This window comes from Hetaerina americana, unplaced genomic scaffold, assembly GCF_022747635.1.
Source record: "Hetaerina americana unplaced genomic scaffold, ioHetAmer1.1.p SCAF_20, whole genome shotgun sequence".
Taxonomy (NCBI): Eukaryota; Metazoa; Arthropoda; class Insecta; order Odonata; family Calopterygidae; genus Hetaerina; species Hetaerina americana.
Window position 1 is genome coordinate 220717 of NW_027286764.1, and position 21570 is coordinate 242286.

The window sequence follows — 21570 nt, forward strand, 5'->3', positions numbered from 1 at the left end:
TAAACATTAATACGGTCAATGAGCTTATCCAAAAAGCTCTTCATAGCTATAGCAGGTCCATCTCTAGCTCCAAAAACCCCCTCATATCTTCCCTATGGTCCTCGTCCCTCCCGACTGGCAAAATTAAATATGCTCATCAACTCCTGAAGCAGTTTCGTTCAACGCCCCCGAAGAAAAAAACACCCAAGTTTCCGCAAACCACCCACCTCCATCCCACCCTTAAGAAAAAATTTATCCCCTTCCCACCAAGAAATAACCCTACAAGGAATGTGCAAGCATAAAAAAAAGCGATCCGATCCAGGCTCTCCTAACCTCCCTCACCTCACTCCACCCGATCCTACCTGATAAACTACAAGCGGATATTGTCACCACCCCCTCCCGCAGTATATCCTTGTACCTATCTTCCTTCAACTTCCATCCCTGCCTCTTCATTTTCCTTAAAAAAAAAATATATATATATATATATATATATATATATATATATATATAATATTTAAAAAAAATACGGAAAAGGAAAAATAACAATAAAAATAACTACTATAAAACAATATTTAAAAAAAAATATTTATATATTGAAAAAAAAAAGTTAAAAGTTAATTAGCATAAAATACTCCTTCAACTATCACTTCAAAAAAGCACTCCATGGCTCCAGTGGAACCAAGTTCCGAAGGAGTACTACAGTTTCACTACTCATTCCTCGGTCGGAATCACTAACCAACTCTTGTTCGGGCAAGGGAGAAAAAAATGGCAACACGTCATTCTTTTGCTGCTCTCTTGACCATTTCATTTTTGACGGCGAAGTGCTTTGAATGAACACTCATTTTTTGCGTGAAGAGAAAGTTTATCCTTCACTCTGACGTCATCACCATCCCGTCGGGGGAAGCCCCGCGGGTCGGTCGGTCGACTGGATGTTCACTCTCCATACCCCGTCCATTTTCTTTGAGGAGGAAAATGGACGGGGAGGAAGCCGACTGATCAGCATGGGTGCCGCCGGATAACACGCCATGTCCGTGGGTGCAAGAACATATTAAACGGAAAGTAAGATTTAAGGGAAAGAGGGTCGAAGGGATGGGTGGTCTTCAGACTCTGAGGAACGAAACAAGGAGGGCACAAAGAACTTGATAATCTCATGCGTCTAGTCGCCCCTCATACTGATCGTCCAAAAGTAGCAACCCGTGGAACATGAGCAACACGCTGAGGGTTCCCCGTTTGACTCCGGGCCATTATATTTACCAAAGCTCGTCCGAATGAAGAGACACATGAGGGAGTGCACGGATATTTAGTCATACTCAAGATACGTCTCTTTTTTACATGCTACCCATCATTTATTTCTCTCATATGATATTTTTCCATAGATTACAGATACACTTCACGCGGTTTTTCGGAAGGTTACATAATTTTTTGTTCATTTTTGTATATAAATATTATTTATAATTTTTATTCAAACATTTTAAGAACAATATTTCTCTTAAATATGACTTTCGGTTATTGACTTCATTTAATTTTGCTACAATGACTCCTTTTACACACACACACATATATTTATTTATTTATTTATTACACCAAAACACACAGTTGTTGTTTGCTTCCGATGTGACCGTTTCTTTCTTTCTTTTGGGCGCAGACAGCACGGATCGGGATGGAGGTCAGTTCGGGAGGGCGGGCCCCCGGCTGCCCGGGGTGGTCGCCCCGTTGACTTCTTCGGGGGGTTGCGGTGGCAAAAGCGACGGGAGGGAGTCTGGCAGAACGGCCGGAGAAGGATTGCGCACGGAAAACTTCCAATTTCCATTTAATTGCTGTGCCTGCGGACATTTTGTGGCCTGATCCTTACATGGAGGGGAAATTTCCAAAAAATCATTCACGACCAAACAAATATCAGAGGGAAGAACAATGCAAGGCCAACTCATTTTCTAAAGGCTTAGATATCTTTTCACGTGCCTCTACCACATCAACTTTGATCCAACACTTGGCCGCTAAAACGTCCGTGAATATCCAGGCAGAGGGGGAAAATAAGAGTGAACCTTCGTCCGCTAAATAGCGAAATGATTTAGCCATTTTATCGAGAAATTAATGCGGCCGAAAGATTCGCTGCATTTCCACATTTTTCTCGGCTCTCAACCACTTTCGAGGTCCGCCTCCAGCCGCGCGCCCGAATGGCGCAGACGTGGATGCCCGCGCGCCCGAATGGCGCTACTTCCGAGAGATAAGGGGGGGTCGCCCGCGCCGTATCGCAGAGGGCCGCCTTCATTCGTCCCTTCGCCGCGACACACTTCGCAAGTCGTGCAAACGAAAGGCTTCGATTTCGAGCTATCGTAAGCGCCCGCCCGGAGCAAGTGGTGCCTGAATTGATAGATTAAAAATGACGGAAAATTTGATGACAAATGAGAATGAATCCGTGGAAGCATTGAAATCGGAAGCACGAAATGAAAATGGAAAACTTTCTGGAAGACTTTGGGATAGTATCCGCATTGTCGACGAATGTGATTAAAAACACCAACTTCGATGAGGTGGTGCTCCTCATTGAGAGAAGGTGTCAAGGTACCACAGACACCCAACGCCAAGAAACCTGTTCTGCGTCAGCTGTTTTGAAAACACGATAATAATGCCGCACTTTTATTCCACCGGAATATAAAATTAAATGTACTTCTCTATTTTAATATGGCATCAACACCCCGTCCAGTGAGCATTTCAACCCTTGTGCGTGCGTCGCAACGAACCTTTGCACCCGGTAGCCATACTTGCGTATTTAACTGTAACCGATGTCAGGATGTAATTCCTCTACTTTAGGAAGATAGCAGTTTATCAACTTAAAAACACCTAATTCATATGCATTTGTTATAATATATACGTAATATAATCAAATGGGCCCAATATGTTTAGTGTCCCTGACAACAGCGTTCTCTCATTCGAATCGTTTGCGAAAAACTGAATTTCATCATTACTTCTGAAGTTTGAAAACGTTTAAGGATTCGTCATGAATACAAAAATGACCATCTGATACTATCCGCCCCATTTACCGCAGATATTATACTAATAAAATATGGAAACTATTGTTTTCATCTTTTTGAAACTGTTGCCAGGAGAGATGAGAGGGCGTCGCCCCATGGCCCTCCATGCCATGGGGGTTGTGGTCATCGGCCAACACCAAACGCCCTCCTCCACCGCGGCCAACCTCCCCCCCCGCCTACCCCCGCGGCTCCCGCACCACTCCGCCTACTCGCGCGCTGATTTTCAATCGTTTCGATGGAATGTTTAGGCCATTCAAATGCGTTAGGGAACAACAAAATGACAAGAAGGTCACAAAGGGTACGTACAACGGGTCGGGCCATTTGTGCGTGACTCGGGCGCGTTAGCGAATCGCGGGCGGCTCGATGCTGGGACGCGCCACATATCGCGGGCCGCACCTCACCTGGCCATCGACGTACCACCATGCTAGGGGGATTCGAAATGGACGCGGTGATCCAGTCACGCGCAAAGGTCGGGCGCTCATATTCCCTCACTCGAAATTCGTCGTTCGTGATACTTCTCGCCCGTGGGTCGTGCCCTACCCCTTCACAGCAAAGCCTTCCACAAAACCCGAAAAATACCAGGAGCAGAGAGGACGACTTGCGTCAGCCGAAAACAAAAGAGATACAATAAAGGCGTATTACTTGGTGCGATCCGCCTCTACTCATTAACACTCGACGCTTCGCAAGTGAAGCAAAGGGAAATGTCTGTGTGCAATTAAAAATAAGATGGCGTGACCTTCCTTCATGTCCAATCGACGGAGACAGGGCTCGGAGAGGTTCTGCGAAGTCCCATCGCGTCCAATCAGATGAGGCCACGTTCGAAGAAGTCGAGAATCGTCAGTCGTCAACTGTGGGTGTCTGGTTGCCATCCAGTTCCATCATCATCAACGTAAAAAGAAACATAGTAAGACAGGAGTGGACGCGACCCCCTCCCCACTATCTACGCGAAAGCAGCCCCTCCAGTCACACCCCGGCACTCCATATCCCGGCTGCCCCCCTACTTCCTGCCCCACTTCTGGAATAGCCCCATCCGCTGGCACCGGCAGTTGGTCCCCCACAGGTTGCAGCGGCACGTGAGGTTAGCGCAGCAGTCACCGGGGCGGTGCTCACAGCTGCTCCCGCGGCGGATGCACGACCGCCTGAAGAGATAGATAAAGGAAGAGCGTCTGGGGAGGCGTGAGGAAGACGCGGGAGGCCTCCCCGTGTGGGGCACCATGTGGAGGAGGGGCTGGGTGTCCCGGTGTCGGGAGGGCGCCTGCGATACTAACTCGGCTACGAACTCCCTGTCCGCCGCTCCCCGGGAAGATTGGGTCAAATCACGCCGCTTGGGTTGGAAGTACTGGAGTTGCGGTGTCATCCGGAATCGAACTGGGGCCATTCGGCCAGGAGCCTAATGCTTCCCCCAATCGCTAGATTGCCTCCTCTTCCTCCGGGGATTTAGCGCGTGGCTGCGGACGCGGCGTTCAGACAGTGACCTCGATGTAGTCTCGTGGAAGAGCAAGGATGCTCGCGGGGGCGTCAGGGTCGAGGATGCCAAAGGAAATCAAGAAGAGGTGGAAAACCGTTCCAAGTCTGACGCTGCTGACTCTATCTCGGTTCTTACCTTAAAGATTATCAAGTGAACGTCGTCACCAATGAGCTTTCCACAATTTGAACGTAACTCAATACAAATTTATGAGCGCGAACGTAAATAATAAAGCACAACAGAAACAGACAGTATGAGCTTTGTCAGCATGTAAAGTAGGATGACCCTTATTTTTCAACTTTCTAAAAGTTTTGCTCTCCCCCGCCTATCTTGTTTTAATCAATAAAAAAACGACAAGTGCAAAAAATCAGCTCAATCGAATAACTGCGAGGCGACCCTAATCGACTATGAAGTTTTGGAATTTTCTCTGAGGTCATATTATCGTTTCAGAACTGTTAGTGCTGCTGGAATAAGGTCACGTTTCTGAAGTACTTTTCCCAGAATTGTAAAATAGAATCAAATTCTTCAGGCCGTTCGGCACACAAGAAAAGGTTTTTAAATTCACTCTTGTTGGCTACATTTCCAATCGAATCGTTGGGGCCAAACTTCCTTCAGGCAGACAATTTTTAAGCGTATTTTTCTACAATCTAAGAGATGTAAATATTACAACGAAAGAAAGTGCAGAATTGATGATTCAAGGAGTGTTTTCGGAAAAAATCACAAATTCCCTCAAGAAGAACTGACCTATGTATTGACGAGTTAGTTTAATTCTATGATGAATGGAAACATTTACAGAAAAATGTGTCTAGAATTAGCGGCAAAGAAAAAGAAAAAAAAAGAGATCTTTTCGTGGAAACTCTGGACGATTTGTTCGACATTGCTCATTCATATGCTTTGGGACAAATGAGAAATGAATATGACAAAAATTTCTTAATGCTTCAGCGCCAAAAAGGACGACCGGGCTCCGTGGTTGTTGTAGATCGAGAACTAAAACACAAGGGAGAAAGGGTAATTAAGGACACCAAAATAGAAGCTGCTCGGAAAAAAAGAACTTGTGAAGAAATGGAACGACATTTTGATATGTAAAAAAACTGATGATTCCACATCGGTTTATAGCGAAAGTAGTGATGGTGATGACGAGAGTGAAAGTTCTTCTGCCATCTATAAGCAAATAACAGCAACAATTGCAGCAGCAGCAACAGTTGAAACTCGAGGTACGTTGCAGTTTTTATTCCCCGTCTCTCAGAGATTTTTTATCGGTTCAAAATCACTGATAGATATGGGGTTTACATATTGATGGCTGCTGTAGAAGCTTTCGGGCGTGCTACGAAGAAGCCTGGTAATAATTAAAACTTCATTTCAACGCCTTCGAAAAAAAATTAGAGAAGTGAAACACACCAATTCGACACAAATTCAAACTAAACGACTGCCAAGAATCAGTGTTGCCCTGGGATGGAAAGTTGCTTCCAGCACTCGCAGGTGTTGAAAAGATTGATAGATTGGCAATAACTTTTGAAAGCAAGGAGCAATTGTTGGGAGTCCCCAAAATCTTCAGTAGAGGAGCAAGCCATGGCTGTTGCCTACCAAGCAGTGGAGAAGTGGGCTATACTCGATAACATCGAGGCACTTCGCAGTGATACGACTGCAAGCAACACAGATAGAATGAATGGTGCCAGCATAAATCTAGAAAAATTGTTCCGTCGTATTCTGTTGTACCTTCCTTGCCGTCATCACATTTTTGAGTTAGTTTTGAGGAGATCTGTCAACTCGGCGATGAGTGGAACTTCTGGTCCAGATATGGCGCTTCTCAAAAGATTTAGAGAATCCTGGAGAATGCTCGGCAAGAAGATTGACGGAACCGGTGGCAATGAACCGGTGCCTGATGATGCCCGCTCTACCGTTCTTGGATTTCTTGTAAACCATCTTTATGAGCAGAAACAACAGCGAGATGATTACCGAGAATTGATGAAGTTAACTATGATCTATCTTGGCGGTATTCCGAAGAGCGGGATATCGTTTGGTAAACCAGGAGATGTGAGTCATGCTAGGTGGATGACCAAAACAATTTATTAACTCAAGATTTACCAATTTCAAGATCAATTTCAGTTATCTGATGGGGGAAGAAATCTTTAAAAAGATTATGTATTTTTCTTGCTCGAGTTTACGATCGAGCCTGGTTTCCATCGCCAGAAGCAATGAAAGTACCTTATAACGATTTATTATTCAAGCGTCAATGGTTTAATAATCAGTATTTTGATCCAGAAATCAGTAATGCCGATGTTAAAACATTTTCAAACCATCTATGGTACTAAGATCCCTAAACCTTGGCTTTATCCTTATTTGATGGCAATGTTCCAATCACGGTTAAAAAAATATGATTCAAGTTATGCTAGATAAAGGTGAAGAAGAGGAAGAAGAAAAAATCAACTAAAGAGGTACATTGTGCACCAAAATGATTTTTCTTCCTGTACAAACGAGTTTTCGTCTTTTGACAACTCCCTCGTGACAAAAACTTTCTTGGCGAGATTCTCAATCGGCACCGATTCCCTCGACCAAGACCCTTCAGCATGGAAGAATGATGCTGGCTACAAAAGTGCAATTAAAAAACTGGAGATGACTGTTGTTGTGAATGATGTTGCAGAAAGGGGTGTCAAAATAATTCAGGAATATAATAGCATTTTCACAAAAGATGCAAATGAAAATGAACTTGTTTCGCCGATCGTTGCCCAAGACCGTAAAAATCACCCAACTGCTACTAAATCTACTCATATCAAAAAATAATATTCAATGTTCGTTCGCTCACATATGCATGTTTTGATTCTAAATAAAGTATTGTTCTAAATAAAAATATCTTTCCCTAAGGGAAAATTGTAGCTTTATTAAAAAACCATAATATTTTCACAGTTTTCAAGTTATTTGAAGAATTGTTCCAACTTCAAGGCATTTGAGGGTCGTCTAGTAGTGGTCCGATTTAAGTGAAATTTTGTACAGTCTGTTTTTTTGTTTATTGGGATAAAGTTGGGCGGTGGGATCAGCAAAATTTTGACTTTCAGAAAATACACTATAGCTAACCTAATGTACAGTTACCATTTAGAAAACCTGTGACTAACAACCAGCAACCAAACGAAGAACGTTTATGTGGAGAAGATGGACTTCACACAATTTGATTCGCTTCTGGGACCATTTTCCCGCCGATGCATCGGAGTTGGGAGCTAGGAGAACACACGGACACGTTCAGAGCTGTAGCAAAGTTGGTCGATAAGAAAGTCAAGTTTTGACTTTCGATAATTCATCAAGTTTCGAGGAATTAGTGATAAAAATGAAAAAAAGAAATGATTCAGCAATACCAACGCTAGATATCTTACGTCTGACACAAAGTAATAACGATTCCGATAATTTATGAGCCCAATAATAAATAAAAAGCCATTTTTGGAAAATCCATACGAGTAAAAATAGGCCGTATTAATATTGCATTAAATCTCAGCTTTCGAAATGTTTCGGAAATAACCCCACTCGCATCTATCCTCTATAATACGCGCTACTCTATCCCTACTTCCATCGAACATTTTCATAAAATTAGGCGTTAGACTGAATAAATATTTACACACAAAAATAACAAAGAATCAAAAATAAAAGGTCGAATAGAGAACTCACCTACCTTCGAACGAACAAAGGCAGACAACACGGAATATTCGCAATCGTAGAAGCTCATGAATGTGTCCATTCTACAGACCAAGAGCGCAAATGTTCACTCGATGACTGGAACCTCAAACTTCCCACTAATTGTGACAACGACAGACGTTTCAGGCTCCGGCGACTTTAATCAGGTAAAAATTAGTTGAAGCATGTTTTGCGTTGGAAGCGGAGCGAAAAAAGCGATTCAAGTCAAAAACATCTCAATATAAGTATGTTCGCTCAATTCTCATTTGACAAATCGCAGATGCGAGGAAACAGCATGACCGACACAATTGACACTAAGATTCCAGATATCACTACAAACTCGGTTTCAACTAAGGGGATTAGAAATCACAAAACTATGTAGTGGAAATTCAACTAAGAGTATGAAAGTGACTGAGGAAAAACAGAATATATCCAGTAATATTAATTTAATTAATTAATACGAATTAAAGGGAGCTCAACTGTGCTTCGGGGGAAATAAGAACAAGAGTCGCAAACACCCAGCTTTTGGAAACTCCCAGTGAACACATTTGAAAAATATTTACACATATTATAAGTGAATAGATAATTTTATTCCATGAGCTATCCTCCTTATTCACTCATGTCTTATTCTCTATCCATGTCCAACCTTGCTGGCCTAAGTTAGTTGACACAGAGTTCTTATAGATACCTGTACATTCCTTCAATCTCTATTGAATATTCTATGATTCAACACACATTTTTCCTGAGCTATCTCTCATTGTTAACACCAATTTTTCTTTCTTACTTCCCGATGGCGTTTCAACCTTTTTACATAGCGCACCACCCTTCCTCTAAAAACTTTCCATTACCTCGCACTTGGCCTTCTATCACTCTTCTTTTCATCCAATTATCACCCTCCTCTGCTTAATGTTTTACTTTTTATACTTCCTTTTACCTAACTCTCCATTTACGATCTTCCATTTCCTTCTCTCATCTATCTCTCCAATCATCTCGTCTGTACTCCATGGTTTCCTTGTCCTTTTCCTGTTCACTGTTTCCCATAGTTTTGTTTACGGCTTTCTACGTCCCTCTTTTTCTTTTTTATTTTTCCTCTATCGTACCCAGCTCCCTATCCTTGGGCATATTCTCCTCTAAAGCCTGCTGATACTCTTGTCTTGTCATTCCAGTCAATACCTCCTAATTCCATTCCATGCTCTAACTGTCCAAAAAGTAACTTACGCTTCAACCCAGCGTGGCGGTGGGTATAGGGCTAGCACCACCATCTTAGTGTCTAAACGTCCCTTCACTCCGTACGAATCCTGCTGCGATAGTGTGAGCAGACTGCTTTGCCCACTGCGAACTGTCCAAATGGTGGGGTCAAAGGGAGCACCAGCGGGTTGTCAGTAGGGCTGCAGAGGTGGGGGTAGCACGGGTGAGGTCATAGGGAGGCCACGAGGCCACGAGGCCATTGGGGGCTGTTGGCGGAGCTTGGTGCGGGCCCAACTCTCCGGACATACTCACTTCTGCGCGGCGTTCTGCAGGAGGCGCTCCAGGTCATTGGTGTAGTCGTCCACGGCATTATCTGCGAGGGAGAGAGAGAGAGACAGTCGTGTGATAAATGACGGCCACCTGTCCCTGCGCCCTTATATGACGCCAGCCCATCTGGTGGAAGCAGTCTAGGCGGTGATTCTGATACACTTCAAACCATCACCTCAGAGTTTAGAAATGGTGCGGAACTATCTACTAACTCCACCAATCAATTACAAAAGATTGGGATATTAACTGTATTTTTTGGAAAAAATTTTCATCAGCATCAACACACTCTTGTTTTGAGTAATTTTTGATAACCCATATCAATAAGGGTCTTTCTCGTCTTAATGTAGAAGTGTAATTTTGATAGCTTGGGCACCTCGAACGAAAAGTCAATTTGATAACCACAATATTAATTTTTATTCTTCCTCAATTTTTTATCCTTGGTTTTCTGAATCAAGTTCTTTTTAAATTAATAAATTCATTTCAGTAATAAACACTAATCTTCACATTGTAGCCAAAGAGTTTTGTATGAGGAGAGTTCAAATGAAAACGGACCACCCACCACAAACAAAAACAGTCCGCGAGAATAGGTGGCAGATCTGTTGTCGAGTATCGATATATCGCTGTGGGATGAGGACTGCGCGGTCGCACCACTCAGGGGCGCACGCAGTTGCTGGGTTCTAATGTCCTTCTTGTTGGTGCTCGTTCGACTGGTTGTGGTAGCGGGTTTTCGGTTTTCATTTTATTTACCCTAATATATTTACATCATACAATAATGTGGACGATTACTTTTTCCATTTATGCTCTAGGACGTCTGCACAATAAATACGCGAACTGATGCAATCTGGCGGCCATGATGCGGACCATAGCCCACTAGCGGCGCTAGTTGTCAGAGACCCAATGAGGAGCCGTCTATGCTTGGCGGATCGTCGAGCTGTGTCAGTTCCTGTTGCCCTTGCTCTTTTACTGTTCGTCGAAAATGGAAATTGACGAAATCACGGAGCAACGAATCAACAGCAAATATTTTGGTGAGGCGCGGTAAAAGTTGTCAAGAAATTACTGAAATGTCGTCGACAGCTGTTTACGTTGATAACGCTCTGAAGAAGAAATCATCCGTTTTTTCAAGTGGAGTAAGCGTTTTAAAGATGGCCGATAAGGCGCCACGAATGATGATGCAGGGCCGGGACGACCTTCGACCACCTCCTGTGTTGACGACAGCATTGATCGTGTGCGGTCCCTTGTCTTCACCAATCATCGAAAAACTGTCCGAATGATTGCTGATGAACTGACTTTAGGAAAATCAACAGTGCAGACTATTTTAAGAGAACACGATGGATGGCTCCTTAACCATGATGACAATTCACCTCCACATTCAGCATTATTGATTGTTCACCAGTCTCTGGCAAAACAGTCAATCACCATCCTTGGTCATCCTCCTCATTCGCCAGATCCCGCCTTCCAGCTACTTTTTGTTATTCCCGACTCCAAAAAATGTGATGAGTGGAGATGTGGCCACAATAAAGCAGGAAATGACAAGAAAACTAAAAAGCCTAACTGCCTAGCACTTCCAAGGGTGTTTGAAACAGTGGAAAAAAAGATGGATTTAGTGCATAGCGGCAAATGGAGAATACTTTGAAGGGGATAAAATCGATCAAGACTAAATTAGGCAAAATGAAGATTTTATGGCCTTTGTTCGCAGACTTATTGGACAGAATTGTATACTCGCTTGTGTGTATATATACACACCCATACACACGCACAAATATTTTTGGCGTTCAACAATGTCCAATGCACACACACATACACGTATTGAAATTATCGTAAATAAATATTTTTTTTTAAATATTTATATTTATTTTAAAAACTCCATTATGATACCTGTACAATGACTAAGTTCGTCGAACAGCTCGACTAACCGCCAAGCAAAAATGGCTCATTGGGACTCGGGAAACTAGCGCCGCTGGTGGGTGATGCTCTAGTCCGCACCAGGACCTTTAGATTGCGCCAGTTCGCGCATTTATTGCACAGACCACGTATATATGTGTTTGTGTGTGCATAGGAAACGAAAAGGAAAGGTGCACGGAGGTCACTTTTGATGATGGACAAGCGCCAATGCACCATCGCCTCGGGGTTCGCGCCTTCGGGGTTCGCCGGTCGCGTTGCCATCAAGAGGTAAGGCCCGCGGTAGAGCCACACGATTGGTTGGTGCCTGTGCAATTGCTTTACATCTTGCTCCGAGTCTTCGCATATCCCACCCCAGATGCTGCAGGACACGGCAGCCCCCCCCCGGTGCACCAGCCCACGCCACGAGCCCTTGGACTGCTCGTGTGGCATGTGTAAATGGAGTTGCACAGCTAATCTAATTGTATATCATTTATTCTGCAAGAGTGGAATGCTACCTGACAGTTGGCAACTGCGAGTCCATCATGTTAATGGATTTATTCGTCTTTTTAGTGCATTCCATGAAGTGGTTGCTAATAGTATTCCCATTTTAATGCGTTTTATGGATGTTGCAAGAACAATGTTCGGTCGCCCCACGTCCCTTCGGCGGAAGGTGGCGGTGTGCTCGTGGAACATGTATTGGAGCAGCTCTTGATCTGACACAACCTCCCACACGCCCTGGCGACGGTTTGCGGGGCATTCTACGGATGTAGATCAATGCGGATGACAGCTGTGCCAAAATTAGGGAGATACACTGCCGAGGATAGATTGATACGAGGAATCGCCCCCCCCCCCTTGTACTGGTGTTCACGCGCTCCGCGAGAGGAGTGCCGCTTTCGGTGGAGTTCGCTCAGAGTCACCGCAGAGGAATCCATGGGACATAGACATGAGCATGATTGAAGCAATTGCATGCGTTACTGTGTTGCTATCGGAAGTGCTCCTTCGTTTTGCGGGATGTTACATAAAAGTAACCGAATGTCAATCTTAAGGAGTCGTAGGGAAGAGGCGGACGGAGTGAGACCCGAGAGGATTCAAAGAACGACGATTCGCATTCCGGAGACAGGCTGCCCCGAAATCGATGAGGGCCGGGGCCGGGAGTGGGGGAAGACCCCTTCGCCCAAGCGCCGAGGGGTTGGGGGAGGAGGGGGAGGGTGGGTGGCACTTGGGCGGGGCCGACGACCCCCTCGCACGCCATCGTGGCTCCTTGCGCCCGTGTTTTGTTTTACTAGAAACATTTTCCCATTCCATGTCTAATCAAATCGACAAACATTCCCCCGGAAGTTCTTGTTTCGCAATTGTTCGCCTCCTCGTTGTTCTTCGGAATAATTAATTCGACCTTTTTCTTAGGATAGTCTGCGAAATCGATGTTTCCTTTCCAGAGGAGAGGTAACTTTCTTCAGGGTCACATGAACGGCGCATATATTCCGGCAAGAGTGTCTTGTGGTCATTTGGCTTTCTTTCGGTCACATCTGAATGTGAGATCATTTCGGGGCAGTTCATCGAACATACTTGGAGCTAAGAGAGCTCTTGTTCCCCAGTTTCGTGTTATTTTGGTGTATTGAATGGCTGGTGCGCATGTTAGGTTTGGGATCGTATGAATCGCGGTTTCTCCGTTGATGGAGAGTGGACAGTGTTAAGAAGAGGAGTAAGGCAGGGGTTGTCCATTGTCATCTGCGCTGTTCAACATATACGAAGAGGAAATGATTAAAGAGACATGGGATGAACTATAATAGATAGAGGAATGAAAATTGGCGCGGAATTCGTAAAATCAGTTAGGTTTGCTGATGATCGACCTATAAACTATCTATTATATAAAGAGCTATAATGCTCAGAAAAGACTCGCTAAAACTTAGATATGGAGCGTAGTTATGTACGGCGCGGAAACATGGTCATTGAATAAAGATGATAGAAGTAGATCGGAAGATTTTGAAATTTGGGTGCGGAGAACGTGGATTGGACCGAAAGGAAAACAAACGAGGAAGTGATGGGTACGGTTGGCAAGGATAGGTGATAGCTGGAAAAAATGATTAGGAGACAGAAAAAATTGTTGAAAAACAAATTGATTGGTATTGGGATGTTGAAGACTGTAATGGAGGAGAGAATGTTAGGGAAACAAGGAAGGGGCAGGAATGGGGGATAGGAATGTTGGACGGAATGAAGGGAAGGGGGAAGTACCATGCGGAAAGTGGGAGGCACTTCGTTATGGTGTCCGTTTTCGAGTTTTGTAAACGTTACGAGAGGGAAGTAAATGCAATGATGTACAAATGTGTAGACTGAGCCCAACCAAAAGCTATCGTACCAGTAGGAATACCAATAATAGCGATAATTTCTTCAAATGTGTAAGTTTATGTAACATTGTTAGTGTAATATACGAGGTTTGACCAAAAAGTATCGCAAATTACGAATTTCCACGGGTTACCTATATTTGATTTTTGATTTTTTTCAGGCGTTAAATATGGTACTTATGTCTCACCCATATGCTGAAAGATTTAGACATTTTTAATGTTAAGTTAATATTTGACGGCTGTTTTGCTGGTATGTGTTTTTGACTTGTCTTCGATTTTTGCCTGTTCAGAGAATCTATATCAAAATTGTGTGTAAAACGAAATTAAGTGCGCGGAGGCATTCCGAATGTTGACTGTGGCATATGGAGAAGCTACCTTGGACCGAAGCAACGTTTATCGGTGGTACAAAATGTTCTGGGAGGGCCGAGAAGATTCACATCGAAGATTCACGACGAAGAGCGTGCCGGACACCCGAGCACGTCAACAACAGCCGAAAACATTGATGAAGTGAAGAAAAGAACTATATTTGGCCGATACGGCCAATCGTCGAGTCGCCGTTAGTGAAATGACTGAGGACTTGTGTCTCTCTTTTATTCCAAAAGTTCGGCCATTTCGAATTTTCAGTTAATTAATGACAGTTATTTTGCTTGGATGTCTTTTAGCATGTCTTTGATTTTTGCCCGTCCCAAAAAATGGATCTAAGAATCTGTATCAATTTTTGTGTGAAAAAAAAATTAGGTGCGCGGAGGCACTCCGAATGTTGACCAAGCATATGGAGACCGCACACCTTGGACCGAAGCAACGTTTATCGGAGGCACAAAATCTTCTCAGAGGGCCGAGAAGTTGTGAACGACGAAGAACGCGCCGGACGCCCGAGCACGTCAACCACAGACGAAAACATTGATGAAGTGCGGGAAATAGTATTGGCCAATCGTCGAAGAGAAGTTGCTGAGGACCTAAACATATCGATTGGCTGGTTTCATTCGATTTTTACCAATGATTTGGGCATGACTCGGGTCGCCGCGAAATTTGTACCTCAATTCGTGCTCAATTTCGACCAAAAACATCAACACATTAGCATTGCTAATGAGATGTAGGACTCTATCCGCGACGACCCAAATTAGCTCCTGGGGGTCAAAACTGGTGACGAATCAAGGGTTTATGGTTATGACGTGGAAACATCCCAATGGAAGCTGCAGCACGAGTCAAGACCGAAAAAAGCGCGCCAAGTTCGGTCGAATGTGAAAGTTTTCCTTGCAGTGTTCTTCGATTGCAGGGGCGTGGTGTATCATGAATCCTTGCCACAGGGTAGAACGGTAAATAAGGAATATTACCTGCAAGTTATGCGCGAAGCATTCTGCCACAAACGCCCTGATTTATGGAGGAACAAAAATTGGCTTGTGAGCCATGACAACGCCCCTGCTCACACATCGTTACTTGTGCGCAAATTTTTGGCCAAAAACAACACACCAATGATGCCGCAGCCACCGCATTCCCCAGACCTGGTCCCCAGTGGCTTTTTCTTATTCCCGAAACTGAAGAGGCCCATGAATGGACGACGCTACACTACGATTGACGAGATAAAAACTGCGTCGAAGGAGGAGCTGAACAAGATCACAAAAGCGATTTTTTGAAGTGCTTCGGGGAATGGAAAAACGTTAGCACAAATGCATAATATCTAATGGGGATTACTTTGAATGGGACAAAATCGATATTCATGAATAAATAATTAATTTTTGAAAAAACACTAAAGTCGTGATACCTTTTAACTGGCCTCGTATGTGGTAGACATGTCGTTTATTTTTCTCAAGAAATGCTTCAGTGGCAGCCGTAACAAGTTAAAACATGAGAGTGCTGACAGGGTAACAACGAAAGTGATACGCGGTGAATAATCTGCAAGGAACTTTTATTATCGCCTGAAAATTCTTCAGCCAATGACTATTTAATGCTGAAGGAGGATTCTCGAAAGCCTGTCATTGCCTTAAGGACAGTTCTAAGATATGTGCAAATGTTTCCGAAAGGAGAAACAACGAAATTCACAGGATTGTGGATACGTTGCATTCAATCGATTCTCCAATAAAAGTGGATCTTAACACCGCTTCTGTAATGGTCAGGGAATATCGTCGAATGACCTTATGGGTCACGCACAAAGGGGTTGAATAAAGTGGATGTATGAGGTCTATTTAAAACGTTCCCGAACTTTTTAAAATTTCGCGCCTCCAGTCGGTAATTTTGTACTCTGCTTGGAGGCGTTGTATCGACGAAAATTTCCCAAATAACCGCCTTCAACCAATTCGTTGATATTTTGTTTGTTGTTTAGTTACGGCCGGTTATATGAAGGGGTGTTCGTTGAGTGCGGCGACTTATCGAATCCGCGGAAATGAGCTCTTTGAGGGAGCATCAATGTTCTGGGAAATTCTGATTGAAACTCCGCAAATACTTCCCTGAGACTTGAGAGTTGATTACCATTATTTATGGTGAGGATGCTATGAAATGTACCGCGTGTTATGAGTGGTTTATATGGTTCAAAAAAGGGCGGCAATCAGTGGCAGACCGTTCAAAGTCCACTGATGACCCCCACACCTAGAAAGTGAACCACCTTGTTCGTGCAAATAGACTTTTGACTGCTATGGAACTTGCAGAAGTGTGGCATCTCGATTGGTTCGTGTTACATTGAAGATGCATCGCGTCGCCGACAAATTCGTGCCTCGCCTGATAAAAGCAGATCAACAACAACATCGAGTTCAAGTCGGTCAAATAATGTTTGATCGAACTGAAGAGGATGAAACCTCCTCGTCCAATATCATAAAAGGTGATTTGGAGAAACATTCCCCCGCCTAAAAAATGATGGACAAGTTCGCTATAATGTCAAGGTGATGTTGACTGTTTTGTTTTCGATGCATTTGGGGTTGTGAACACGAATACCTACCGAAAGGCCAGACAGTCAAACACGGAGTACTACCTGTAGGTTGTGATACGCCTATAAGAGAGAGAATCAGGTGAAAACGACCTGAACTTTGGAGCGGACAGAGGGTTTTTCACCACGATAACGCGCCGGCTCATTCGTCTCTTAGAACTCGTGAGTTTACTCACCCAACCTACTCTTTGTGAGGTAAAAGCTAACATTCTAAATGCATTCTTCCAAATTGTTTCAAGAACGATGTTGCCACCGCGTATCGAAAGGGATGAGCGACCATTCTTGCCAAATAGCACACACCGGTAAATCGAATCATAAAACCCAGGAGAGTGATGCATCTTTACGGGAAAGAGAACTTCAAGGAATTCGCCGACTATCTTGAGAAAAGACCGAAATTATTCATTACGACAACACCCCACGCAAAGCCGTAACTGAAACTACATGGAAATAGATGCTTAGATATAATAACACTAGTGCCCAGCCAAAGACCCGCCCCGACCGGAATAGAAAAAATAGAATTGCCTCCGTCCACAAGCGAGGAGTGAGAGTTCCTCGCTTGGCTGGCTGCCATCACCGGACTCGATTCGGAGTTCCGAACGTTTGTCCGCTCCTGCCCTTTCCGTTCTTTTGCTAATCCAAATAAAACTTCGGAATTCCACGTAATTGGAATCCGGGAGGGCCTCTCCCGAAAGACGCCTCTCCAACTCCACTTCTCCAGAGGGACAGTATAGTATAACGCCATGAAAATTAATTGCGTCACTCACAACTTGGAGCAAAGTGTCCTCCAGAGGGCAGGCAACAAATGGGCCGGTCGGCCAACAGCACTTGCCCCTCGCGACCCTTGAACTTTGACGAACCAACTTCGGCAAAGCACGATGACGAATCTTCAGGATTCATTATATTCTACTGCACTAAGCACGATCCTTCCAGCCACCCTTTCCCCCTCCGTCCCCAAGGCATCACTCTTCCAACGACCCATTCCGACGGCACCAAGATTGCGACTCCCATGACGACGACAGAAAAAGGAAAACGAAACGCGCACTTTTAAACTCCCATAAATTAATTAGGCTGTGAGCGAAATATGGCGGACCAGGTGATATGTATCTATGTATGGAACCCTCGAATACACCGTTAAAATGACTCATGAAACATCAAATTTAATAACCGATCAATTGTCAGTTACAAATGCATTTAAAATAAATAATTACATTTATAGAAATGTCAAGAATTTCTGCATACATGTCTCTTGCACTGTCTGCATGTCTCTGCACAATGTCTCTTGAAAATAAAAGTAGGAAGAGGCATAGTTAACATTGAACAAGCAGAGGTTAGAATATTATTAGTAGAGATAAAAGCAGTACCGACCAACCTGGTCATTGCTCAGGTTCACATGCCAATAAGAAATCATAAGGAAGAAGTCGATAGGATATACGACCACTTAGAGAGCATAAGGGCGTGTCCCTGCAGGGAAATATTTGAGAGTGATTGGGGATTGGAATGAGAGGGTACGCGTAGGAAGAGATGGTGATGAGGTGGGGAACTACGGTTTAGGCACGAGGAATGACCGCGGGGAGAAAGCAGTTGAGTTCTGCAGGAGACAGGGGTTAGTCATAACCAACACCCGGTTTGGACACCACAAAAGACGCTGGTATACATGGAAAATGCCAGGTGACTCGGAAAGGTATCAGCTAGATTATATCCTGGTTAGACACAGGTTTAGGAACAGTGTGATAAATTCGCACAGCTTACCGGGAGCGGATGCGGACTCGGACCGAAATTTAATTGCTATGAAATATAGCGTCCGTTTCAAAAAGATAAGGTAGGGGCGGCGGGTTAGAAAATGGAATGTAGAAGCATTGAATGGTCTGAAAAGGAAGAAGTACCAGCAGGCGGTAGAGAAAATTATGGAGGATGGTAAAGAGCTTAAGTACTATCGAAGGAAAGGTCAACGCTGGGCAGCCCGTTTTGTAAAAAAATTCTTTCGATAAAACGCAAAGCGTCACCGAAATGCTCATGGAGTTGGGGTGGGAATCTTTAGAAGAGAGAAGATTCAATGCAAGATTGAAATTATTAAATGAATTCAGATCCGCATGTTTTAGCACCGATGTCTCGCAAATTATTCGTACTCCTACATACATTGGTCGCTTGGATCATGGATATAAAATTCGGGAAAATGATGCCAGAAGTAGCCGACTCAAGGACTCCTTCTTCCCACGGACAATGCGGGATAGCAACTGCAGGGTTATAGATAGCAAAAATTCCACTTGCCACCCTCAGCGCCTAAAAAATAATTAGTCCTACTTAAATGCATGCTCTTCCGCTAACCTTATGTGTTCTGTTTAATAACCCTTTCTTTCCGAATGACCTCATTAGTGTTCTGTTCATCTGTTTTAAAGTCGTCCCTTCAATCCCTCGTTCTCGCCGCGGGTGGGCCCGCCCATTACCTGTAACGTTGGGTCGCATTCCCTGCCTTTTAGAGTCACCTCGGGGGGTAGTGTTTTGTGGTGCATGTTCATGTGGTAGTGGTATTTCACATTCTTGCTTGTTGCGTCCTGGCTTGCGTGTTGTAGGATGGCTTTCGTGCTGAATCCTGGGGTGCAGTTTTTTGTTGGTTTGTGGTATATGTGTTTGTATGAGTGTTGGATGAAGGTATTTTTGCATGAGTTTGTGCGCTGCTGTGGGTGTAATTTTCCACGTTGTTGTTTTGCATGTGGCATTGTTCCTTTTTACGGTTGGTGACCCAACACCCCCCGCCACACGCTCTTGCGGCGGCTTGCGGGGTATTATGAAGATGTAGATGTATTCGAGTGCTTGAATGACGCAGCGTTCCGCCGCATGAAATGAGCAGTGATCCGCTCGTCGCCTCGTTCCTCGATCGCCCGCCCGATGGCGTCTCCCTGGAGGGCGTCCTCTTCGACGAAATTGAGGAGAGGGACGCCGCCTCGAACTCGGCCGCGCGGGCCGCCGAGGGAAACGGGGGACGGCGACCCACGCGTCATCCCTCCCCCACCTCCGTTGCCAAGACGACCGCGGGCTTTTGTGGAGAAGGATTCTAGGAGGTGGTTTATGTGTGGGCGGATCACAATGCAGCGAGGCGAGAGAAGGGAGGGCGTGGAGGGGCAGTGGGTGAGTCGATCGGAAACATCTCTGGACGGGGTCAACCTCGCTCTCTCCAGAAATTCACCTATGTCACATCGAGTGTAACGGCAAGGCACCACGCATCGATATTTTATGAAAGAGCACAGAATTGAAATCCAGTTTATGCTATTGTATTTTGTATTTTTCCTTTTCTGTAATTGCTTTCGTCTATTTTCAATGGACGCTTGTAAATCCGGGGTCACCGACAAAGGTGTTATTTGGCGAAGGCGAATTTATACATATCTATAAATAATTATTATTATTAGGTAATCTACCGGTTAAGGTAGGTTTTAGGATGGACATAATTACTAATTAAATAATTTGTGACCCCTAGCAAAACACAACATCCTACTCTACATCAGGTCCCTCTTCAGCTCTGAGTACTTTCTTCCTCCCTTCATCCAGTCCAACATCCCTTTCCTGCCCCTTCCCTTTCCTCGTTTGCCTAACATTCTCCCCTCAATTACAGTCTTCAACATCCCGCTGCCGGTCAATACCCCCTTCAGCCACTTTTCCTGCCTCCAAAGGATTTCTCCCAACAAACCCCTCTCTTCGCCCACCATACCAAGTACTTCCTCGTTTGTTTCCTTCTCTGTCCATTTCACCTTCTCCATTCTTCTCCACACCCACATTTCAAAAGCCTCCAGTCTACGTCTATCCTCCTGCTTCAATGACCACGTTTCCGCGCCGTCCATAGTTACGCTCCAAATTAAAGTTTTCACGAGTCTTTTCTTAACATCCTTACTCAACGTCCCCATCATTAACTCCCTCCTCCTTGTGAAAGCCTTTTTGCCTAGCGCATTTCTTCTCCTTACGTCCTTACTACTTTGACCGTGTTGGTCCGAAACACTACCGAGATACGTAAACTGTTCTGCCTGCTCTGGTTTTAGCCCTCCTATTTAAATGTTTATCTTAGCCTTTTTCTTTCTAGAAAAAATCGCATAACCTTTTTTTATTAATATTGATTCTCATCCCATAACTGTCGCACTGAATTTCCAAATCACTCAGCAATGCTTGCAACCCCTTGGCTGACTGACAAACTCAAGCTTGGTCATCAGCAAACCTAACTGATTTTACGACTTCCCCGCCCACTTTCATTCCTACCTCCAGTTCTTGGCATGCCTCTTTAATCATTTCCTCTACATACAGGTGGAACAGCAATGGTAATAATGGGCAACCATGCCTTACACCTCTTCCTAACACTGCCCATCCGGACTCCCCGTTTCCCACCCGCACCTGAGCAGTCTGAGACATGTACAGGTTGCGGATTAGCCTCCTCTCCCTCCAATCTATTCCTATTTTCTGCAATATACTCATTAGTTTTTCCCAATTCACTCTATCAAAGCTTTTTCGAAATCTACCAAACAGGCAAATACATCCTGGCAGTGTTCTATATTCCTCTCGATTAATAATCTCATTACTGCAATGGCATCACGCGTACCTCTCCCCTTCCTAAACCCAAACTGATCATCCCCTAAGTAAACATTTGCCCTACTCTCTATTCTTTTGTTTATGATCCTGAGAATCACTTTAGCTGCGTAGGATATCAAACGTATTGTCCTGTAGTCCTCAAATGATGTAGCCTTTACCTTTTTCGGAATAGGAACTAAAAGAGATCTCACAAAGTTTTCCGGCCAGATTCCT

General features: G+C 44.3%; 1 protein-coding gene across 1 annotated transcript in view; it reads right to left on the reverse strand.

Moving 5' to 3' along the window:
- Positions 1-1297: 1297 nt before the first annotated feature.
- LOC139688540 (U8-agatoxin-Ao1a-like) overlaps positions 1298-21570 on the reverse strand; it is an 83953-nt gene continuing 63680 nt past the window's right edge. The window contains exons 2-3 of the mRNA XM_071586073.1: positions 9634-9694; positions 1298-4147 (exon numbers count right to left, since the gene is read on the reverse strand). Of these exons, the coding sequence (XP_071442174.1) occupies positions 4006-4147; positions 9634-9694 (203 nt within the window). The 3' untranslated portion in view covers positions 1298-4005. The remainder of the gene's footprint in view (positions 4148-9633; positions 9695-21570) is intronic.